The sequence below is a fragment of the Oncorhynchus keta genome, unplaced genomic scaffold, assembly GCF_023373465.1.
Source record: "Oncorhynchus keta strain PuntledgeMale-10-30-2019 unplaced genomic scaffold, Oket_V2 Un_contig_3250_pilon_pilon, whole genome shotgun sequence".
Classification (NCBI taxonomy): Eukaryota; Metazoa; Chordata; class Actinopteri; order Salmoniformes; family Salmonidae; genus Oncorhynchus; species Oncorhynchus keta.
In genome coordinates this window covers 67,501-92,500 of record NW_026287156.1, presented here as the reverse complement: position 1 = coordinate 92,500, position 25,000 = coordinate 67,501, and the positions used below count along the sequence as shown (strand labels likewise).

At 47.3% G+C, this 25,000-nt stretch overlaps 1 protein-coding gene and 1 pseudogene across 1 annotated transcript in view; one reads left to right on the top strand and one right to left on the bottom strand.

The window, feature by feature from the left end:
* The window catches only part of atf7ip2 (activating transcription factor 7 interacting protein 2), a 14,950-nt gene extending 5,689 nt beyond the window's left edge, over positions 1 to 9,261 (top strand). The window contains exons 5-6 of the mRNA XM_052507830.1: positions 4,100 to 4,440; positions 8,709 to 9,261. Of these exons, the coding sequence (XP_052363790.1) occupies positions 4,100 to 4,440; positions 8,709 to 8,910 (543 nt within the window). The 3' untranslated portion in view covers positions 8,911 to 9,261. The remainder of the gene's footprint in view (positions 1 to 4,099; positions 4,441 to 8,708) is intronic.
* A 10,903-nt stretch (positions 9,262 to 20,164) lies between these two features.
* Positions 20,165 to 25,000, bottom strand: part of LOC127923783 (epithelial membrane protein 2-like) — a 21,179-nt pseudogene continuing 16,343 nt past the window's right edge.

Below are 25,000 nucleotides of genomic sequence, written 5' to 3'. Positions count from 1 at the left end.
TCTTCCTCCTACCGCTCCTCCTCCATCTCGTTCTCCTCTTACCTCTCCTCCTCTTCCTCCTACCGCTCCTCTTACCTCTCCTCCTCTTCCTCCTACCGCTCCTCTTACCACTCCTCCTCTTCCTCCTACCGCTCCTCCTCCATCTCGTTCTCCTCTTACCTCTCCTCCTCTTCCTCCTACCGCTCCTCTTACCTCTCCTCCTCTTCCTCCTACCACTCCTCCTCTTCCTCCTACCTCTACTCCTCTTCCTCCTACCGCTCCTCTTACCTCTCCTCTTCTTCCTCTTACCTCTCCTCCTCTTCCTCCTACCGCTCCTCTTACCTCTCCTCCTCTTACCTCTCCTCCTCTTCCTCCTACCTCTCCTCTTACCTCTCCTCCTCTTACCTCTCCTCCTCCTCTTCCTCCTCCTCCTCTTACCTCTCCTCCTCTTACCTCTCCTCCTCCTCTTCCTCCTACCGCTCCTCTTACCTCTCCTCCTCCTCTTCCTCCTACCGCTCCTCTTACCTCTCCTCCTCCTCTTCCTCCTACCGCTCCTCTTACCTCTCCTCTTCCTCCTACCGCTCCTCTTACCTCTCCTCCTCCTCTTCCTCCTACCGCTCCTCTTACCTCTCCTCCTCCTCTTCCTCCTACCGCTCCTCTTACCTCTCCTCCTCCTCTTCCTCCTACCGCTCCTCTTACCTCTCCTCCTCCTCTTCCTCCTACCGCTCCTCTTACCTCTCCTCCTCCTCTTCCTCCTACCACTCCTCCTCTTCCTCCTACCGCTCCTCTTACCTCTCCTCCTCCATCTCGTTCTCCTCTTACCTCTCCTCCTCTTCCTCCTACCGCTCCTCCTCCTCCTCGTTCTCCTCTTAACACTCCTCCTCTTCCTCCTACCGCTCCTCTTACCTCTCCTCCTCTTCCTCCTACCATCCGCCTCCTCTTACCACTCCTCCTCTTCCTCCTACCGCTCCTCCTCCATCTCGTTCTCCTCTTACCTCTCCTCCTCTTCCTCCTACCGCTCCTCTTACCACTCCTCCTCTTCCTCCTACCGCTCCTCTTACCACTCCTCCTCCTCCATCTCGTTCTCCTCTTCCTCCTACCTCTCCTCCTCTTCCTCCTACCTCTCCTCCTCTTCCTCCTACTGCTCCTCTTACCTCCTCCTCTTCCTCCTACCACTCCTCTTACCACTCTTCCATCCTCCTCCTCTTACCACTCCTCCTCTTCCTCCTACCGCTCCTCCTCCATCTCGTTCTCCTCTTACCTCTCCTCCTCTTCCTCCTACCTCTCCTCTTACCTCTCCTCCTCTTCCTCCTACCGCTCCTCTTACCACTCCTCCTCTTCCTCCTACCGCTCCTCCTCCATCTCGTTCTCCTCTTACCTCTCCTCCTCTTCCTCCTACCTCTCCTCTTACCTCTCCTCCTCTTCCTCCTACCGCTCCTCTTACCACTTCTCCTCTTCCTCCTACCTCTCCTCATCTTCCTCCTACCTCTCCTCTTCTTCCTCCCATTCTCCTCTTCCCCCCGTTCTCCTCTTCCTCCTACCTCTCCTCCTCCATCTCGTTCTCCTCTTCCTCTCTTCTCAAGTACCGGTAGGTTTCTGCTACACTCTGACCTCTTCCTCCTACCTCTCCTCCACCTCTTTCTCCTCTTCCTCCCGTTCTCCTCTTCCTCCTACCTCTCCTCCTCCATCTCGTTCTCCTCTTCCTCTCTTCTCAAGTACCGGTAGGTTTCTGCTACACTCTGACCTCTTCCTCCTACCTCTCCTCCACCTCTTTCTCCTCTTCCTCCCGTTCTCCTCTTCCTCTCTCCTCAAGTACCGGTAGGTTTCTGCTACACTCTGACCACTGCATTATAAAGGAGTTATTAGTGGTTATTAGTGGTTATTAGTGGTTATTAGTGGGTATTAGTGGTTATTAGTAGTTATTAGTGGGTATTAGTGGGTATTAATGGTTATTAGTGGTTATTAGTGTTTATTAGTGGTTATTAGTGGTTATTAGTGGTTATTAGTGGGTATTAGTGGTTATTAGTGGTTATTAGTGGTTATTAGTGGTTATTAGTAGTTATTAGTGGTTATTAGTAGTTATTAGTGGTTATTAGTGGGTATTAGTGGGTATTAGTAGTTATTAGTGGTTATTAGTGGTTATTAGTGGTTATTAGTAGTTATTAGTGGTTATTAGTGGTTATTAGTTGTTATTAGTGGTTATTAGTAGTTATTAGTGGGTATTAGTGGGTATTAGTGGGTATTAGTGGGTATTAGTAGTTATTAGTGGTTATTAGTGGTTATTAGTAGTTATTAGTGGTTATTAGTAGTTATTAGTGGTTATTAGTGGTTATTAGTGGTTATTAGTGGTTATTAGTGGTTATTAGTGGTTATTAGTGGGTTATTAGTGGTTATTAGTAGTTATTAGTGGGTATTAGTGGGTATTAGTAGTTATTAGTGTTTATTAGTGGTTATTAGTGGGTATTAGTTGTTATTAGTAGTTATTAGTGGGTATTAGTTGTTATTAGTAGTTATTACTGGTTATTAGTAGTTATTAGTGGTTATTAGTGGTTATTAGTGGGTATTAGTTGTCATTAGTTGTCATTAGTTGTCATTAGTTGTTATTAGTTGTTATTAGTAGTTATTAGTAGTTATTAGTGGTTATTAGTAGTTATTAGTAGTTATTAGTGGTTATTAGTAGTTATTAGTAGTTATTAGTGGTTATTAGTGGTTATTAGTGGGTATTAGTGGTTATTAGTGGTTATTAGTGGTTATTAGTGGTTATTAGTGGTTATTAGTAGTTATTAGTAGTTATTAGTGGTTATTAGTGGTTATTAGTGGTTATTAGTAGTTATTAGTAGTTATTAGTGGTTATTAGTGGTTATTAGTAGTTATTAGTAGTTATTAGTGGTTATTAGTAGTTATTAGTGGTTATTAGTGGTTATTAGTGGTTATTAGTGGTTATTAGTGGTTATTAGTAGTTATTAGTGGTTATTAGTGGTTATTAGTGGTTATTAGTAGTTATTAGTAGTTATTAGTGGTTATTAGTAGTTATTAGTGGTTATTAGTGGCCACATCGGTTAAAACGGAGGGCACGGTTATTAGTAGTTATTAGTAGTTATTAGTGGTTATTAGTGGTTATTAGTTGTTATTAGTAGTTATTAGTAGTTATTAGTGGTTATTAGTAGTTATTAGTAGTTATTAGTGGTTATTAGTGGTTATTAGTGGTTATTAGTAGTTATTAGTAGTTATTAGTAGTTATTAGTGGTTATTAGTGGTTATTAGTAGTTATTAGTAGTTATTAGTGGTTATTAGTAGTTATTAGTGGTTATTAGTGGTTATTAGTAGTTATTAGTGGTTATTAGTGGTTATTAGTAGTTATTAGTGGTTATTAGTGGTTATTAGTAGTTATTAGTAGTTATTAGTGGGTATTAGTGGTTATTAGTGGTTATTCGTAGTTATTAGTGGTTATTAGTGGTTATTAGTAGTTATTAGTGGTTATTAGTAGTTATTAGTGGTTATTAGTAGTTATTAGTGGTTATTAGTAGTTATTAGTGGGTATTAGTAGTTATTAGTGGTTATTAGTGGTTATTAGTGGTTATTAGTAGTTATTAGTAGTTATTAGTGGTTATTAGTAGTTATTAGTGGGTATTAGTAGTTATTAGTAGGTATTAGTAGTTATTAGTAGGTATTAGTAGTTATTAGTAGGTATTAGTAGTTATTAGTAGGTATTAGTAGTTATTAGTAGGTATTAGTAGTTATTAGTAGGTATTAGTGGTTATTAGTGGTTATTAGTGGTTATTTGTGGGTATTAGTGGTTATTAGTGGTTATTAGTAGTTATTAGTGGTTATTAGTAGTTATTTGTGGTTATTAGTAGTTATTAGTAGTTATTAGTGTTTATTAGTGGTTATTAGTAGTTATTAGTGGTTATTAGTGGGTATTCTGGGTATTAGTGGGTATTAGTGGTTATTAGTAGTTATTAGTGGGTATTAGTGGTTATTAGTAGTTATTAGTGGTTATTAGTAGTTATTAGTGGGTATTATCCAGCAACATTAGTCTAGTCTTCTGAAAGTCGTTATTTTCTTGTCTTTCTCTCTCAGTATCAAACCATGTAACCTCTCCCTTCCCTTGTGTGTGTAGAAGGTCGAGGCGTCTGCCGTACCGGTGACCAGCCTGCCAGCCACATCGCCAGTTAAAACGGAGGGCACGGTGAAGATGGAAACCACCGTGAAGACCGAGGAGTCCCCGTGTCCTCTAGTCCCTCTTCGTGTTCCTCCGTCGCAGAGTGAGCTGCTGTCCCATCTCCCTCCTCTCCCCCCGACCCCTTTCCCTTCCTCCCTCCCCCTCGAGGCGGCCTCCTACTCCATCCCCCAGAAGCCCCTTGTGCACCTGGCCCGTATCCGAAACCCTGCCCCGTGTCTGGTCATCCACTGGAGGGTCACTGAGGAAGACCCCGCGGCGCCCGGCATGGACAGTTACAGGTACAGACACACGGAGCGACCCGGCTCTAGTTACAGACACACGGAGCGACCCGGCTCTAGTTACAGACACACGGAGCGACCCGGCTCTAGTTACAGACACACGGAGCGACCCGGCTCTAGTTACAGGTACACGGAGCGACCCGGCTCTAGTTACAGACACACGGAGCGACCCGGCTCTAGTTACAGACACACGGAGCGACCCGGCTCTAGTTACAGACACACGGAGCGACCCGGCTCTAGTTACAGACACACGGAGCGACCCGGCTCTAGTTACAGACACACGGAGCGACCCGGCTCTAGTTACAGACACACGGAGCGACCCGGCTCTAGTTACAGACCCGGCTCTAGTTACAGACACACGGAGCGAGCCGGCTCTAGTTACAGACACACGGAGCGAACCGGCTCTAGTTACAGACACACGGAGCGAGCCGGCTCTAGTTACAGACACACGGAGCGAGCCGGCTCTAGTTACAGACACACGGAGCGAGCCGGCTCTAGTTACAGACACACGGAGCGACCCGGCTCTAGTTACAGACACACGGAGCGACCCGGCTCTAGTTACAGACACACGGAGCGACCCGGCTCTAGTTACAAACACACGGAGCGACCCGGCTCTAGTTACAGACACACGGAGCGACCCGGCTCTAGTTACAGACACACGGAGCGACCCGGCTCTAGTTACAGACACACGGAGCGACCCGGCTCTAGTTACAGACACACGGAGCGACCCGGCTCTAGTTACAGACACACGGAGCGACCCGGCTCTAGTTACAGGTACAGACACACGGAGCGACCCGGCTCCAGTTACAGACACACGGAGCGACCCGGCTCCAGATACAGACACACGGAGCGACCCGGCTCTAGTTACAGACACACGGAGCGACCGGCTCTAGTTACAGACACACGGAGCGACCCGGCTCTAGTTACAGACACACGGAGCGACCCGGCTCTAGTTACAGACACACGGAGCGACCCGGCTCTAGTTACAGACACACGGAGCGACCCGGCTCTAGTTACAGACACACGGAGCGACCCGGCTCTAGTTACAGGTCCAGACACACGGAGCGACCCGGCTCTAGTTACAGGTACAGACACACGGAGCGACCCGGCTCTAGTTACAGGTACACGGAGCGACCCGGCTCTAGTTACAGGTACACGGAGCGACCCGGCTCTAGTTACAGGTCCAGACACACGGAGCGACCCGGCTCTAGTTACAGACACACGGAGCGACCCGGCTCTAGTTACAGGTCCAGACACACGGAGCGACCCGGCTCTAGTTACAGGTCCAGACACACGGAGCGACCCGGCTCTAGTTACAGACACACGGAGCGACCCGGCTCTAGTTACAGGTCCAGACACACGGAGCGACCCGGCTCTAGTTACAGGTACAGACACACGGAGCGACCCGGCTCTAGTTACAGGTACACGGAGGCGACCCGGCTCTAGTTACAGGTACACGGAGCGACCCGGCTCTAGTTACAGGTACCCGGCGACCCGGCTCTAGTTACAGGTCCAGACACACGGAGCGACCCGGCTCTAGTTACAGACACACGGAGCGACCCGGCTCTCCCTCCCTTACAGGTCCAGACACACGGAGCGACCCGGCTCTAGTTACAGGTCCAGACACACGGAGCGACCCGGCTCTCCCTCCCTCTACAGACACTCACGGAGCGACCCGGCTCTAGTTACAGGTCCAGACACACGGAGCGACCCGGCTCTCCCTTACAGGTACCTCGGAGCGACCCAGCTCTCTCTGAGTGCCCCTCTCTACAGACACACGGAGCGACCCGGCTCTCTCCACCCCCGGCTACAGGTACACGGAGCGACCCGGCTCTCTCCCTTACAGGTACACGGAGCCACCCGTCTCTAGTTACAGGTCCAGACACACGGAGCTCTCCCGGCTCTCTCTTACAGGTACAGACACTCGGAGCGACCCGGCTCTCCCTCTTACAGGTACACGGAGCCCTCCCTCTCCCGGCTCTAGTTACAGGTCCAGACACACGGAGCTCTCCCGGCTCTAGTTACAGGTCCAGACACACGGAGCGACCCGGCTCTCCCTTACAGGTCCAGACACACGGAGCGACCCGGCTCTCCCTCTAGTTACAGGTCCAGACACGGAGCGACCCGGCTCTAGTTACAGGTGTGTGCGGATGTGAATGGGATGTGTGCAATTTGTCAAACTTTCAAATCAACTGATCAAATCCCTCTCTTCCCTCTCTCTCCTCCCTCTCCTCCCTCTCTCCTCTTCCCTCTCTCTCCTCCCCTCTCTCTTCCCTCCCCCTCCTTCTCTCTCCTCCCCCCCCTCCTTCTCTCTCCTCCCCCCTCTCCCCCCTCCCTCTCTCTCCTCCCCCTCTCTCTCCCCCCTCCCTCTCTCTCCCTCCTCCCTCTCTCTCCTCCCTCCCCCTCCTTCTCTCTCCTCCCCCCCCCTCTCTCCCCCTCCTTCTCTCTCCTCCCCCTCCCTCTCTCCCCCCTCCTTCTCTCTCCTCCGCCCCCTCCTCTCCCTCCCTCTATCCTCCCCTCCCTCCCTCTCTCTCCTCCCCCTCCCCCCTCCTTCTCTCTCCTCCCCCTCTACCTCCCCCTCCCCTCTCCTCCTCCCTCCCCCCCCCCCCCTCTCTCTCCTCCCCCCCCCTCCCTCTCTCTCCTCCCTCCCCCTCCCTCTCTCCTCCCTCCCTCCCTCTCCCCCTCCCCCCCCTCCCTCTCTCTCCCCCTCCCTCTCTCCTCCCTCTCCCTCCCCCTCCCTCTCTCTCCTCTCCCCCTCCCTCTCTCTCCTCCCCCTTCCCCTCCCTCCCCCTCCCTCTCCTCCCTCTCCTCTCTCTCCCCCCCCTCTCTCTCCTCCCCCTCCCTCTCTCTCCCCCTCCTTCTCTCTCCTCCCCCCTCCTTCTCTCTCCTCCCCCCCTCCTTCTCTCTCTCCTCCCCCTCCTTCTCTCTCTCCTCCCCCCCTCCCTCTCTCTCCTCCCCCTCCTTCTCTCTCCTCCCCCTCTCTCTCCCCCCCTCCCTCTCTCTCCCCCTCCTCTCTCTCCCCCCCTCCCCCTCCCTCTCTCTCCTCCCCCCCTCCCCCCCCTCTACCCCTCCTTCTCTCTCCCCCTCCCCCTCCTTCTCTCTCTCCTCCCCCTCCCTCTCTCTCTCCCCCCCTCCTTCTCTCTCCTCCCCCTCTCTCTCCTCCCTCCCCCTCCCTCTCTCCTCCCTCCCTCTCTCTCCCCCCTCCCTCCCCCTCCCCCCCTCCTCTCTCTCCCCCCCCCCCTCCTTCTCTCTCCTCCCCCCCCTCCTCCCTCTCTCTCTCTCCCCCCTCCTTCTCTCTCCTCCCCCTCCTTCTCTCTCCCCCCCCCTCCTCCCCCCCTCCTTCTCTCTCCTCCCCCCCCCCCTCTCCTCCCCCTCCTCTCTCTCCTCCCTTCTCCCTCCCCCCCTCCCTCTCTCTCTCTCCTCCCCCTCTCTCCTCCCCCTCTCTCCCCCCCCTCCCTCCCCCCTCTCTCTCCTCCCTCCCCCTCCTCTCTCTCCTCTCTCCTCCCCCCCTCTCTCCTTCTCTCTCCTCCCCCTCCTCTCTCTCTCCCTCCCCCCTTCTCTCTCCTCCCCCTCCCTCCTCCCCCCCTCCTCTCTCCTCCCTCCCTCTCTCCCTCCCTCCTCCCCCCCCCTCCTTCTCTCTCCTCCTCCCTCCTCCCTCTCTCTCTCCCCCCTCCCTCTCTCCCCCCTCCTCTCTCTCCTCCCCCTCCCTCTCTCCCCTCCCCCCTCCCTCTCCCCCCTCCCCTCTCTCCTCCCCCCTCCTTCTCTCTCCCTCCCCCCCCCTCCTCTCTCTCTCCTCCCCCCTCCCCCTCCTCTCTCTCCTCTCCCCCCTCCCCCTCCTCTCTCTCCCTCCCCCTCCTTCTCTCTCTCCCCCCCTCCCCTCTCTCCTCCCCCCCTCCTTCTCTCTCCTCCTCCCTCCTTCTCTCTCTCCTCCCCTCCTCCCCCTCCCTCTCTCTCTCTCCCCCCCCCTCCCCCTCTCTCCTCCTCCCCCTCCTCTCCTCCTCCCCCTCCTTCTCTCTCCTCCCCCTCCTCCTCCTCTCTCCTCCCTCCCCCCCTCTCCTCCCTCCCCCTCCTTCTCCTCCTCCCCCCTCCTTCTCTCTCCCCCCCCCTCCTTCTCTCTCTCCCCCCCCCTCCTTCTCTCTCCTCCCCCCCTCCTTCTCTCTCCTCCCCCCCCTCCCTCTCTCTCCTCCCCCCCCTCTCTCTCCCCCCCCCTCCTCTCTCTCCCCCCTCCCTCTCTCTCCTCCTCCCCCTCCTCTCTCTCCTCCCTCCAGTATCTACATCGCTCAGGAGAGTCATAGCAGCAGCGTCTCCCCGTCCTGGAGGAATGTGGGTGTGGTCAAGGCCCTGGCCCTGCCCATGGCTGTCACGGTAACCAAGTACCAATCGGGTACCACCTACGTCATCGTAGTGGGCAAGGACCGGTATGGTCGCTACGGACCGTACAGCGACGTACAGACTGTCCTCCTGGCATAGAGACGTGGCGGGGAGTTCTGGTCGTCTAGATCGAAGGTCACTTTCTCCCCCTCACTCCCTCCAGAGGTGAGAGTTGAAAGGTCACTGAGATCTAGTGACCTGCTAGACTCCGGGAATTCTCTGTGCTACCATCTAAAGAGGAACAGAAGGAGGCGAATAAAAATTATTTTTAGTTGTTGTGTTTTTTCAATAGCATTGCCTATTAGCATTGCCTATTAGCATTGCCTATTAGCATTGCCTATTAGCATTGCCTATTAGCATTGCCTATTAGCATTGCCTATTAGCATTGCCTATTAGCATTTCCGATCCGATGAAAGATACTCAGCGACGCATGTCCCAACTCATCCCACGGGGGGCTGAGCGTCTGGGGGAGGGGGGGCGGAGAGTCGGGGGTGGGGGGCTGAGCGTCTGGGGGTGGGGGGCGGAGAGTCGGGGGGGGGGGGGCTGAGCGTCTGGGGGTGGGGCGGAGCGTCTGGGGAAGGGGGGCTGAGCGTCTGGGGAAGGGGGCTGAGCGTCTGGGGAAGGGGGGCTGAGCGTCTGGGGAAGGGGGGCTGAGCGTCTGGGGAAGGGGGGGACTGAGCGTCTGTGGGTGGGGGGGGCTGAGCGTCTGGGGAAGGGGGGGGACTGAGCGTCTGGGGAAGGGGGGACTGAGCGTCTGTGGGTGGGGGGGACTGAGCGTCTGTGGGGGGCTGAGCGTCTGTGGGTGGGGGGTTCACTCCGCCCTTGTACTTGATTTGATGATTTTAAGGTCACTAATTAGTGAGGAACTAACCTGAACGTAGACATAGTGAACGACATAGAGACTTCACCTAGCTAACCTGAAATATTAGGCTGACGAGGAGGACGGGGTTTACAGCAGGCAGGAAAGGTAGACTGGCTGGTGATTCGTCCTTCGTCACCGCGGTAACCAACCTGGTGTCGGTCCGTTTTACGCATGTTTAATCACTCGTCTTTAATCTCTGAAACCCGGAACCAGCGTCTGGCCTAGTTGAGTCAACTCTGTTAGTATATCTGGCCTAGTTGAGTCAACTCTGTTAGTGTATCTGTCCTAGTTGAGTCAACTCTGTTAGTGTATCTGTCCTAGTTGAGTCAACTCTGTTAGTGTATCTGTCCTAGTTGAGTCAACTCTGTTAGTATATCTGTCCTAGTTGAGTCAACTCTGTTAGTATATCTGTCCTAGTTGAGTCAACTCTGTTAGTGTATCTGTCCTAGTTGAGTCAACTCTGTTAGTGTATCTGTCCTAGTTGAGTCAACTCTGTTAGTGTATCTGTCCTAGTTGAGTCAACTCTGTTAGTGTATCTGTCCTAGTTGAGTCAACTCTGTTAGTGTATCTGTCCTAGTTGAGTCAACTCTGTTAGTATATCTGTCCTAGTTGAGTCAACTCTGTTAGTATATCTGTCCTAGTTGAGTCAACTCTGTTAGTGTATCTGTCCTAGTTGAGTCAACTCTGTTAGTATATCTGTCCTAGTTGAGTCAACTCTGTTATCTGTGTCAACTCTGTTAGTGTATCTGTCCTAGTTGAGTCAACTCTGTTAGTGTATCTGTCCTAGTTGAGTCAACTCTGTTAGTGTATCTGTCCTAGTTGAGTCAACTCTGTTAGTGTATCTGTCCTAGTTGAGTCAACTCTGTTAGTGTATCTGTCCTAGTTGAGTCAACTCTGTTAGTATATCTGTCCTAGTTGAGTCAACTCTGTTAGTATATCTGTCCTAGTTGAGTCAACTCTGTTAGTGTATCTGTCCTAGTTGAGTCAACTCTGTTAGTGTATCTGTCCTAGTTGAGTCAACTCTGTTAGTATATCTGTCCTAGTTGAGTCAACTCTGTTAGTATATCTGTCCTAGTTGAGTCAACTGTCTGTTGAGTCAACTCTGTTAATGTATCTGTCCTAGTTGAGTCAACTCTGTTAGTATATCTGTCCTAGTTGAGTCAACTCTGTTAGTATATCTGTCCAACTAGTTGAGTCAACTCTGTTAGTATATCTGTCCTAGTTGAGTCAACTCTGTTAGTGTATCTGTCCTAGTTGAGTCAACTCTGTTAGTATATCTGTCCTAGTTGAGTCAACTCTGTTAATATATCTGTCCTAGTTGAGTCAACTCTGTTAGTATATCTGTCCTAGTTGAGTCAACTCTGTTAGTGTATCTGTCCTAGTTGAGTCAACTCTGTTATATATCTGTCCTAGTTGAGTCAACTCTGTTAGTATATCTGTCCTAGTTGAGTCAACTCTGTTAGTATATCTGTCCTAGTTGAGTCAACTCTGTCTGTCCTAGTTGAGTCAACTCTGTTAGTATATCTGTCCTAGTTGAGTCAACTCTGTTAGTATATCTGTCCTAGTTGAGTCAACTCTGTTAGTCAACTCTGTTAGTATATCTGTCCTAGTTGAGTCAATCTGTCTAGTTAGTGATGTTAGTATATCTGTCCTAGTTGAGTCAACTCTGTTAGTATATCTGTCCTAGTTGAGTCAACTCTGTTAGTATATCTGTCCTAGTTGAGTCAACTCTGTTAGTGTATCTGTCCTAGTTGAGTCAACTCTGTTAGTGTCTGTCCTAGTTGAGTCAACTCTGTTAGTCTGTCCTAGTTGAGTCAACTCTGTTAGTGTATCTGTCCTAGTTGAGTCAACTCTGTTAGTATATCTGTCCTAGTTGAGTCAACTCTGTTAGTATATCTGTATATCTGTCCTAGTTGAGTCAACTCTGTTAGTGTCCTAGTTGAGTATCTGTCTGTCTAGTTGAGTCAACTCTGTTAGTATATCTGTCCTAGTTGAGTCAACTCTGTTAGTTGAGTCATATCTGTCCTAGTTGAGTCAACTCTGTTAGTGTATCTGTCCTAGTTGAGTCAACTCTGTTAGTATCTGTCCTAGTTGAGTCAACTCTGTTAGTATATCTGTCCTAGTTGAGTCAACTCTGTTACTCTGTCCTAGTTGAGTCAACTCTGTTAGTATATCTGTCCTAGTTGAGTCAACTCTGTTATATCTGTCCTAGTTGAGTCAACTCTGTTAGTGATGTTATCTGTCCTAGTTGAGTCAACTCTGTTCCTAGTTGAGTCAACTCTGTTAGTGTATCTGTCCTAGTTGAGTCAACTCTGTTAGTATATCTGTCCTAGTTGAGTCAACTCTGTTATACTCTGTCCTAGTTGAGTCAACTCTGTTAGTGTATCTGTCCTAGTTGAGTCAACTCTGTTAGTGTATCTGTATCTGTCCTAGTTGAGTCAACTCTGTTAACTATATCTGTCCTAGTTGAGTCAACTCTGTTAGTGTATCTGTCCTAGTTGAGTCAACTCTGTTAGTATATCTGTCCTAGTTGAGTCAACTCTGTTAGTATATCTGTCCTAGTTGAGTCAACTCTGTTAGTATATCTGTCCTAGTTGAGTCAACTCTGTTAGTGTATCTGTCCTAGTTGAGTCAACTCTGTTAGTGATATCTGTCCTAGTTGAGTCAACTCTGTTAGTGATATCTGTCCTAGTTGAGTCAACTCTGTTAGTGATATCTGTCCTAGTTGAGTCAACTCTGTTAGTGATGTAAGTATATCTGTCCTAGTTGAGTCAACTGTGTTCAACTCTGTTAGTATATCTGTCCTAGTTGAGTCAACTCTGTTAGTAGTTGAGTCAACTCTGTTAGTATATCTGTCCTAGTTGAGTCAACTCTGTTAGTATATCTGTCCTAGTTGAGTCAACTCTGTTAGTGTATCTGTCCTAGTTGAGTCAACTCTGTTAGTATATCTGTCCTAGTTGAGTCAACTCTGTTAGTGTATCTGTCCTAGTTGAGTCAACTCTGTTAGTATATCTGTCCTAGTTGAGTCAACTCTGTTAGTATATCTGTCCTAGTTGAGTCAACTCTGTTAGTATATCTGTCCTAGTTGAGTCAACTCTGTTAGTTATCTGTCCTAGTTGAGTATCTGTCCTAGTTGAGTCAACTCTGTTAGTCAAGTCAACTCTGTTAGTATATCTGTCCTAGTTGAGTCAACTCTGTTAGTATATCTGTCCTAGTTGAGTCAACTCTGTTAGTGTATCTGTCCTAGTTGAGTCAACTCTGTTGTTAGTATATCTGTCCTAGTTGAGTCAACTCTGTTAGTGATGTATATCTGTCCTAGTTGAGTCAACTCTGTTAGATCTGTCCTAGTATCTGTCCTAGTTGAGTCAACTCTGTTAGTGATGTTATCTGTCCTAGTTGAGTCAACTCTGTTAGTATATCTGTCCTAGTTGAGTCAACTCTGTTAGTGTATCTGTCCTAGTTGAGTCAACTCTGTTAGTGATGTTAGTATATCTGTCCTAGTTGAGTCAACTCTGTTAGTGATGTTAGTATATCTGTCCTAGTTGAGTCAACTCTGTTAGTGATCCTAGTTGAGTCATATCTGTCCTAGTTGAGTCAACTCTGTTAGTGATGTTAGTATATCTGTCCTAGTTGAGTCAACTCTGTTAGTGATATCTGTCCTAGTTGAGTCAACTCTGTTAGTGTATCTGTCCTAGTTGAGTCAACTCTGTTAGTATATCTGTTAGTGATGTTAGTATCTGTCTGTCCTAGTTGAGTCAACTCTGTTAGTATATCTGTCCTAGTTGAGTCAACTCTGTTAGTGATGTCAACTCTGTTAGTATATCTGTCCTAGTTAAGTCAACTCTGTTAGTGTATCTGTCCTAGTTGAGTCAACTCTGTTAGTGTATCTGTCCTAGTTGAGTCAACTCTGTTAGTGTATCTGTCCTAGTTGAGTCAACTCTGTTAGTATATCTGTCCTAGTTGAGTCAACTCTGTTAGTGTATCTGTCCTAGTTGAGTCAACTCTGTTAGTGATGTTGTCATGACTACCAGATGATATTTCATAACTGTCTTGTTCACATTTTAACCACCATTGTATAATAAAATATGTTTCCTAACTTGTCCTTGAGTGTCTTTCATGATATGGAAAGGTTTGTCTGTATGGCCCACGTCTACAGAGCCTCTGACTGTGCAGGCTTTTGTCCCAGCCCAGCACAAACACACCTGATTTTCCTCCAAGACTGTGGAGTTACCAGACCCTTTGAATAGAGACTCTCCAGGACTGTGGAGTTACCAGACCCTTTGAATAGAGACCATCTCTCTCCAGGACTGTGGAGTTACCAGACCCTTTGAATAGAGACTCTCCAAGACTGTGGAGTTACCAGACCCTTTGAATAGAGACTCTCCAGGACTGTGGAGTTACCAGACCCTTTGAATAGAGACTCTCCAGGACTGTGGAGTTACCAGACCCTTTGAATAGAGACTCTCCAGGACTGTGGAGTTACCAGACCCTTTGAATAGAGACTCTCCAGGACTGTGGAGTTACCAGACCCTTTGAATAGAGACTCTCCAGGACTGTGGAGTTACCAGACCCTTTGAATAGAGACCATCTCTCTCCAGGACTGTGGAGTTACCAGACCCTTTGAATAGAGACCATCTCTCTCCAGGACTGTGGAGTTACCAGACCCTTTGAATAGAGACCATCTCTCTCCAGGACTGTGGAGTTACCAGACCCTTTGAATAGAGACCATCTCTCTCCAGGACTGTGGAGTTACCAGACCCTTTGAAAAGAGACTCTCCAGGACTGTGGAGTTACCAGACTCTTTGTAGTAGTAGAGTATCTACACCTATATATAATTTTTTTTAACGTCTCTCTGTCCTGATCTAGGATCAGGTGTCCCCCTGGACATTTTCATATTATTCATCATGATTGGAATAAGCCAAACTGATCCTAGATCAGCACCCCATACACTGAGACGCTTTATGAAAACAGGCACTGAGCTGTGGTTCACCAGCAGGTGGCGCCAGATCCCCAGAAACACCAGTCTCTTTCACGTCAAAATCAACTAGCACTTTCATCCCTAGGCTCTAGGCTTTTGTGTCCCGAGTCTACACCCTTTTCCACAAGTGTGCACTTGCACACTTCGCATAGGATTGCTGTATGTATTGGCTGAACACCATTTTTGTTAAATCCATGCGACAAAGTGTACACTTTGGGGATTTAGGGTGCAGAATGGGGGACGCAGACATTGACCTATACAGTTACCAGGACCAATGATCAGTGGGGACAAGACGTCACTTTAATATAATATACATCTCATAACTCCCATGATGAGCCCAGGGGGGGCTCTGTCTCTATGGAAACAACAAAGCCAAACAGAAGCTGCCGTTGGGGTAGAATAGAATGCTATAGAATCTAATCTAATAGAATCAAATAGAATGCTATAGAATCTAATAGAATGCTATAGAATCTAATAGAATCAAATAGAATGCTATAGAATCTAATAGAATCAAATAGAATGCTATAGAATCTAATCTAAATGAATGCTATAAAATCTAATCTAATAGAATCAAATAGAATGCTATAGAATCTAATCTAATAGAATCAAATAGAATGCTTTAGAATCTAATCTAAATGAATGCTATAAAATCTAATCTAATAGAATCAAATAGAATGCTATAGAATCAAATAGAATGCTATAGAATCAAATAGAATCAAATAGAATGCTAATAGAATCAAATTGAATGCTATAGAATCAAATAGAATCTAATAGAATCTAATAAATGAATGCTAATCCACAATCAAATAGAATGCTATAGAATCTAATAAATCAATGCTTGAATGCTATAGAATCAAATAGAATGCTATAGAATCTAATCTAAATTAATCTAGTGCTTTAGAATCAATAACAGACTGAAATGAGACCCTGTTATAAATAGACTGATCTAATAGACCCTGTTATAACAGACTGATGCTATAGACCCTGTTATCAAGACTGGTGAATGTAGACCCTAAGAACAAACTGATGTAATGTAGACCCTGTTATAACAGACTGATGCTATAGAATGTTATAACAACTGATGTAATGAATGTTATAACAGACTGATGTAATGTAGACCCTGTTATAACAGACTGATCTAATGTAGACCCTGTTATAACACAGACTGATGAATGTAGACTAATTATAACAAACTGAATGCTAATAGAATCTGTTATAACAGAATGCTATAGAATCAAATAGACCCTCTATAACAGACTGATGTAATGTAGAATGTTATAGAATGATGTAATGTAGAATCTGTTATAACAGAATGTAATGTAGACCATGTTATAACAGACTGATGTAATGTAGACCCTGTTATAACACAGACTGATGTAATGTAGACCCTGTTATAACAGACTGATGACTAATGTAGACCCTGTTATAACAGACTGATGTAATGTAGACCCTGTTATAACAGACTGATGTAATGTAGACCCTGTTATAACAGACTGATGTAATGTAGACCCTGTTATAACAGACTGATGTAATGTAGACCCTGTTATAACAGACTGATGTAATGTGTTATAACAGACTGACCCTGTTATAACAGACTGATGTAATGTAGAGCCTGTTATAACAGACTGATGTAATGTAGACCCTGTTATAACAGACTGATGTAATGTAGACCCTGTTATAACAGACTGATGTAATGTAGACCCTGTTATAACAGACTGATGTAATGTAGACCCTGTTATAACAGACTGATGTAATGTAGACCCTGTTATAACAGACTGATGTAATGTAGACCCTGTTATAACAGACTGATGTAATGTAGACCCTGTTATAACAGACTGATGTAATGTAGACCCTGTTATAACACAGACTGATGTAATGTAGACCCTGTTATAACACAGACTGATGTAATGTAGACCCTGTTATAACAGACTGATGTAATGTAGACCCTGTTATAACACAGACTGATGTAATGTAGACCCTGTTATAACAGACTGATGTAATGTAGACCCTGTTATAACAGACTGATGTAATGTAGACCCTGTTATAACAGACTGATGTAATGTAGACCCTGTTATAACAGACTGATGTAATGTAGACCCTGTTATAACAGACTGATGTAATGTAGACCCTGTTATAACAGACTGATGTAATGTAGACCCTGTTATAACAGACTGATGTAATGTAGACCCTGTTATAACAGACTGATGTAATGTAGACCCTGTTATAACAGACTGATGTAATGTAGACCCTGTTATAACAGACTGATGTAATGTAGACCCTGTTATAACAGACTGATGTAATGTAGACCCTGTTATAACAGACTGATGTAATGTAGACCCTGTTATAACAGACTGATGTAATGTAGACCCTGTTATAACAGACTGATGTAATGTAGACCCTGTTATAACAGACTGATGTAATGTAGACCCTGTTATAACAGACTGATGTAATGTAGACCCTGTTATAACAGACTGATGTAATGTAGACCCTGTTATAACAGACTGATGTAATGTAGACCCTGTTATAACAGACTGATGTAATGTAGACCCTGTTATAACAGACTGATGTAATGTAGACCCTGTTATAACAGACTGATGTAATGTAGACCCTGTTATAACAGACTGATGTAATGTAGACCCTGTTATAACAGACTGATGTAATGTAGACCCTGTTATAACAGACTGATGTAATGTAGACCCTGTTATAACAGACTGATGTAATGTAGACCCTGTTATAACAGACTGATGTAATGTAGACCCTGTTATAACACAGACTGATGTAATGTAGACCCTGTTATAACAGACTGATGTAATGTAGACCCTGTTATAACAGACTGATGTAATGTAGACCCTGTTATAACAGACTGATGTAATGTAGACCCTGTTATAACACAGACTGATGTAATGTAGACCCTGTTATAACACAGACTGATGTAATGTAGACCCTGTTATAACAGACTGATGTAATGTAGACCCTGTTATAACAGACTGATGTAATGTAGACCCTGTTATAACACAGACTGATGTAATGTAGACCCTGTTATAACACAGACTGATGTAATGTAGACCCTGTTATAACAGACTGATGTAATGTAGACCCTGTTATAACAGACTGATGTAATGTAGACCCTGTTATAACAGACTGATGTAATGTAGACCCTGTTATAACAGACTGATGTAATGTAGACCCTGTTATAACAGACTGATGTAATGTAGACCCTGTTATAACAGACTGATGTAATGTAGACCCTGTTATAACACAGACTGATGTAATGTAGACCCTGTTATAACAGACTGATGTAATGTAGACCCTGTTATAACAGACTGATGTAATGTAGACCCTGTTATAACAGACTGATGTAATGTAGACCCTGTTATAACAGACTGATGTAATGTAGACCCTGTTATAACACAGACTGATGTAATGTAGACCCTGTTATAACAGACTGATGTAATGTAGACCCTGTTATAACAGACTGATGTAATGTAGACCCTGTTATAACAGACTGGTGTAATGTAGACCATGTTATAACACAGACTGATGTAATGTAGACCCTGTTATAACACAGACTGATGTAATGTAGACCCTGTTATAACACAGACTGATGTAATGTAGACCCTGTTATAACAGACTGATGTAATGTAGACCCTGTTATAACAGACTGATGTAATGTAGACCCTGTTATAACAGACTGATGTAATGTAGACCCTGTTATAACAGACTGATCTATGGGACCCTGTTATAACTGATGTAGACCCCTGTTATAACAGACTGATGTAATGTAGACCCTGTTATAACAGACTGATGTAATGTAGACCCTGTTATAACAGACTGATGTAATGTAGACCCCTGTTATAACAGACTGATGTACCCACTGATAGACCCTGTTATAACAGACTGATGTAATGTAGACCCTGTTATAACAGACTGATGTAATGTAGACCCTGTTATAACAGACTGATGTAATGGGACCCTGTTATAACAGACTGATGTAGACCCCTGTTATAACAGACTGATGTAATGAGACCCTGTTATAACAGACTGATGTAATGTAGACCCTGTTATAACAGACTGATGTAATGGGACCCATAACTGATAGACCCCTGTTATAACAGACTGATGTAACCCACTATAGACCCTGTTATAACAGACTGTCTATAACCCACTGTAGACCCTGTTATAACAGACTGATGTAATGTCTATAACCCAGACTGATGTAATGTAGACCCTGTTATAACAGACTGATGTAATGTAGACCCTGTTACAGACTGATAGACCCTGTTATAACAGACTGATGTAATGGGACCCACTTATAACACAGACTGGTTGTAATGTAGACCCTCAGACTGATGTAATGTAGACCCACTTATAACACAGACTGATGTAATGTCAGACCCTGTTATAACAGACTGTTAGATAGTGGATAACAGACTGTCCTTATCCCCTATTCTTTAGTGGTCCTGATATTAACCTCAGCATCTTTATCAGACAGAGCAAGTGGACAGATGGACAGGCCAGGGAGGGAGGCGGACAGGCAGACTGACAGGCCAGCAGGGAGGGAGGGAGGCCGGACAGGCCAGCAGGGAGGGAGGCGGACAGGCCGGGAGGCAGGGAGGCCGGCAGGCAGGGAGGCCGGGGGAGGGAGGGAGGGAGGCAGGGAGGCAGGGAGGCCGGCAGGAGGCAGGCCGGAGGCCGGCAGGGGGGAGGGAGGCGGACAGGCCAGCAGGGAGGGAGGGAGGCCGGCAGGGAGGGAGGAGGCAGGCAGGCAGGGAGGCAGGCCGGCAGGGAGGGAGGGGACAGGGAGGCAGGACGGGAGGCAGGGAGGCGGACAGGCCGGCAGGGAGGGAGGGAGGACAGGCCGGCAGGGAGGGAGGGAGGGAGGACAGGCCGGCAGGGAGGGAGGGGAGGGAGGGACAGGCCGGCAGGGAGGGGAGGGAGGGAGGCGGACAGGCCGGCAGGGAGGGAGGGAGGCAGGCCAGGCAGGCGGACAGGCCGGCAGGGAGGGAGGCGGACAGGCCGGCAGGGAGGGAGGGGAGGCGGCAGGCCGGCCGGGAGGGGGGAGGCCGGCAGGGAGGGAGGGGCAGCGAGGGAGGGAGGCAGGAGGCCGGCAGGGAGGGAGGGAGGCGGACAGGCCAGCAGGGAGGGAGGCAGGCCGGCAGGGAGGGAGGGAGGCAGGCCGGCAGGGAGGCAGGCCGGGCAGGGAGGGAGGGAGGGAGGCAGGCCGGGAGGCAGGGGAGGGAGGGAGGCAGGCAGGCAGGGAGGGAGGGAGGCAGGCCGGGAGGGAGGGAGGGAGGGAGGCAGGCCGGGAGGGAGGGAGGGAGGCAGGCAGGCCGGCAGGGAGGGAGGAGGGCAGGCGGACAGGGAGGGAGGGAGGGAGGCAGGCCGGAGGGAGGCAGGCCGGACAGGGAGGGAGGCAGGCCGGCCGACGGACAGATGGACAGGGAGGAGGGCAGACGGAAAGATGGACAGGGAGGAGGGCAGACGGACAGTGGGAGGGCAGGGACAGTGAGGGCAGACAGACAGACAGATGGGCCGGCAGACAATCCTCCATATTCCACCTTCTACACTCGGTTTACTCTAGTAGAACTGAACGCAGTGTTGTCCTGCTCAGTCTTAACCATCGTTCATCATGTAATTCAACTATACACCATTTATTGGTCCGTTATTTATTTAAAATCTACCACATTGACGTCACCATGGAAACTCCAACACCACCCCAAATAAAACAGGCTGATATGTCACAGTCTCATTCCAACCACACAGTATGGAGAAAACGTCTTTTAAAACAGCCTCTCTTAACAACATGTTTAGAGTTTAGCTAATAGACTGTTACAATGAACACTTCTCTCCTTGCAGGTTGTTTTAGTTGACGTTTTCATTGTGTTTCGTGTCTTTGTAGAGATACGAGTGTTTTTATTTGCGTTTCCTCAGCACCAGATACATGAGTCCACTGATGACCGTCATGGGGAAACTGATCCAGGCCAGGACGTAGGATGAGCCATATCCTCCCTTCCTTAGAGACTCCTCCGTAAAACCCTGCCTCTCTGCAGTGTAGATGGACGCTCCGATCATCACACACAGGCCTGGGGGAGGAGGAGGAGGGGGTTAGGAACTAGGATAGGAAGGGGGTAGGATACAGGACCCCTCCAACTGACGGGACGTTTAAAACAGGAACACTGGCCTGGGGGAGGAGGAGGGGGTTAGGAACTAGGATAGGAAGGGGGTCGGACCCCTCCAACTGACAGGACGTTTAAAACAGGAACACTGGCCTGGGGGAGGAGGAGAAGGGGTTAGGAACTAGGATAGGAAGGGGGTCGGACCCTCCAACTACAGGACGTTTAAAACAGGAACACTGGCCTGGGGGAAGGAGGAGGGGGTGGAACGGATAGGAAGGGGTACGAACTTCCAAACAGAAAACACACTGGCCTGGGGGAGGAGGAGGGGGGTTCCAACTAGGATAGGAAGGGGGATGAATTCCAACTGACAGGACGTTTAAAACAGTCTTCACAAATTATTCACACCCCTTGACTTATTCCACATTGTGTTGTGTCACAGCCTGAATTCAACATGAATTAAAACTTTTTATCTCAAACATCTACACACAACACCCCATAATGACATCACAATAACCCATAATGACATCACAATACCCCACAATGACATCACAATACCCCACAATGACATCACAATACCCCACAATGACATCACAATACCCCATAATGACAAAGTGAAAGTGTTTTTAGACATATATTGAAAATGAAATACAGAAATCTCATTTACATAAGAATTCATACCTGAGTCAATACATGTTAGAATGAACTTTGGCATTGATTACGGCTGTGAGTCTTTCAGGGTAAGTCTCTAAGAGCTGTGAGTCTTTCTGGGTAAGTCTCTAAGAGCTGTGAGTCTTTCTGGGTAAGTCTCTAAGAGCTGTGAGTCTTTCAGGGTAAGTCTCTAAGAGCTGTGAGTCTTTCTGGGTCAGTCTCTAAGAGCTGTGAGTCTTTCAGGGTAAGTCTAAGAGCTGTGAGTCTTTCAGGGTTAGTCTCTAAGAGCTGTGAGTCTTTCAGGGTAAGTCTCTAAGAGCTGTCAGTCTTTCAGGGTTAGTCTCTAAGAGCTGTGAGTCTTTCTGGGTAGTCTCTAAGAGCTGTGAGTCTTTCTGGGTAAGTCTCTAAGAGCTGTGAGTCTTTCTGGGTAAGTCTCTAAGAGCTGTGAGTCTTTCAGGGTTAGTCTAAGAGCTGTGAGTCTTTCTGGGTAAGTCTCTAAGAGCTGTGAGTCTTTCTGGGTAAGTCTCTAAGAGCTGTGAGTCTTTCAGGGTAAGTCTCTAAGAGCTGTGAGTCTTTCAGGGTAAGTCTCTAAGAGCTGTGAGTCTTTCAGGGTAAGTCTCTAAGAGCTGTGAGTCTTTCAGGGTTAGTCTCTAAGAGCTGTGAGTCTTTCTGGGTTAAGTCTCTAAGAGCTGTGAGTCTTTCAGGGTTAGTCTCTAAGAGCTGTGAGTCTTTCAGGGTTAGTCTCTAAGAGCTGTGAGTCTTTCAGGGTTAGTCTCTAAGAGCTGTGAGTCTTTCAGGGTAAGTCTCTAAGAGCTGTGAGTCTTTCAGGGTTAGTCTCTAAGAGCTGTGAGTCTTTCAGGGTAAGTCTCTAAGAGCTGTGAGTCTTTCAGGGTAAGTCTAAGAGCTGTGAGTCTTTCAGGGTTAGTCTCTAAGAGCTGTGAGTCTTTCTGGGTAAGTCTCTAAGAGCTGTCAGTCTTTCAGGGTTAGTCTCTAAGAGCTGTGAGTCTTTCAGGGTAAGTCTCTAAGAGCTGTGAGTCTTTCTGGGTAAGTCTCTAAGAGCTGTGAGTCTTTCAGGGTAAGTCTCTAAGAGCTGTGAGTCTTTCAGGGTTAGTCTCTAAGAGCTGTGAGTCTTTCAGGGTCAGTCTCTAAGAGCTGTGAGTCTTTCTGGGTTAGTCTCTAAGAGCTGTGAGTCTTTCAGGGTTAGTCTCTAAGAGCTGTGAGTCTTTCAGGGTTAGTCTCTAAGAGCTGTGAGTCTTTCAGGGTAAGTCTCTAAGAGCTGTGAGTCTTTCAGGGTTAGTCTCTAAGAGCTGTGAGTCTTTCAGGGTTAGTCTCTAAGAGCTGTGAGTCTTTCAGGGTTAGTCTCTAAGAGCTGTGAGTCTTTCTGGGTAAGTCTCTAAGAGCTGTGAGTCTTTCTGGGTTAGTCTCTAAGAGCTGTGAGTCTTTCTGGGTCAGTCTAAGAGCTGTGAGTCTTTCAGGGTAAGTCTCTAAGAGCTGTGAGTCTTTCAGGGTTAGTCTCTAAGAGCTGTGAGTCTTTCAGGGTTAGTCTCTAAGAGCTGTCAGTCTTTCAGGGTTAGTCTCTAAGAGCTGTGAGTCTTTCAGGGTTAGTTTCAGGGTCAGTCTCTAAGAGCTGTGAGTCTTTCAGGGTTAGTCTCTAAGAGCTGTGAGTCTTTCAGGGTAAAGTCTCTAAGGCTGTGAGTCTTTCAGGGTAAGTCTCTAAGAGCTGTGAGTCTTTCAGGGTCAGTCTTTCAGAGTCTTTCAGGGTCAGTCTTTCAGGGTGGTCTTTCAGGGTCAGCTTTAGGGTCTTTCAGGGTAAGTCTCTAAGAGCTGTCTTACCATAACAATAGAGTCTTTTTTAAATTCAGGCTGTAGGTACTCTACTAGCTTTCAGTAGCTGTCTTTGATTGGTAGATTTAGTATTCCCAGTATTGGTACTCACTAGCCAGTAGCAGTCTTTGAGGTAGATTTAGTATTCCCAGCTGTTGGTCTTTCTAGCCAGTAGCTGTCTTTGATAGGTAGATTTAGTATTCCCAGTATTGGTACTCACTAGCCAGTAGCTGTCTTTGATTGGTAGATTTAGTATTCCCAGTATTGGTACTCACTTTCCAGTAGCTGTCTTTGATAGGTAGATTTAGTATTCCCAGTATTGGTACTCACTAGCCAGTAGCTGTCTTTGATTGGTAGATTTAGTATTCCCAGTATTGGTACTCACTAGCCAGTAGCTGTCTTTGATTGGTAGATTTAGTATTCCCAGTATTGGTACTCACTAGCCAGTAGCTGTCTTTGATTGGTAGATTTAGTATTCCCAGTATTGGTACTCACTAGCCAGTAGCTGTCTTTGATTGGTAGATTTAGTATTCCCAGTATTGGTACTCACTAGCCAGTAGCTGGATGATGGCTGTAAAGACAAATCTCTCTCCTTGTTTCAGTCTGAAGAGCTGAAGGATGAACACAAAGAAACCCTAGCAGAGAATTGTGGACAGGATCATAGTGGCCTGGACAGCCTGTAGATAGACTAGAGAGAGAGTCTGTTACTGGAGTAAGTCTCTAGAGAGAGAGAGAGACAGAGACTTTCAGAGGTAGAGTCTCTAGAGAGAGTCAGAGAGAGGGTCAGAGACACAGAGGACAGTCACAGAGACAGACAGAGAGGAGAGACAGTCAGAGGAGAGAGACAGAGACAACTCCTGAACTTAGAGAGAGAGAGAGAGACAGAACAGATAGAGCCAGAGAGACAGACAGATTTTTAAATTCAGGCTGGTAGGTACTCAGAGAGAGACAGAGACACAGTAGCAGAGACTTTGAGAGTAGACAGAGTATTCACAGAGAGAGGACACAGAGAGAGTAGAGACAGAGACACAGAGAGAGAGCTGTCAGAGAGTACACAGAGAGAGAGAGACAGAGACACACAGAGAGAGAGAGACAGAGACACAGAGAGGAGAGATTTAGATTCACACAGAGATTGGTACTCACAGAGAGAGAGCAGAGACTTTGAGAGAGAGACAGAGACAGAGAGAGAGAGAGAGACAGACACAGAGAGAGAGAGAGACACTAGCCAGTAGCTGGAGATGGAGAGAGACAGAGACACAGAGAGAGTTTCAGAGAGAAAGAGACACACAGAGAGGATGAGACACAAGAGAAACACACAGAGAGAGAGAGAGAGAGAGACAGAGAGAGACAGAGAGAGCAGACACAGAGACAGAGACACAGAGAGAGAGACACAGAGAGAGAGAGACAGTTACACACAGAGAGAGAGAGACAGAGACACAGAGAGAGAGAGAGACAGAGACAGAGACACACAGAGAGAGAGAGACAGAGAGAGAGAGAGACAGAGAGAGAGACACACAGAGAGAGAGACACAGAGAGAGAGAGAGACAGAGAGAAAGAGACACACAGAGAGAGAGAGAGAGACACACAGAGAGAGAGACAGAGACACACAGAGAGAGAGAGACAGAGACACACAGAGAGAGAGAGAGACAGAGACACACAGAGAGAGAGAGACAGAGACACAGAGAGAGAGAGAGACAGACACACAGAGAGAGAGACAGAGACAGAGACACAGAGAGAGAGACAGAGACACACAGAGAGAGA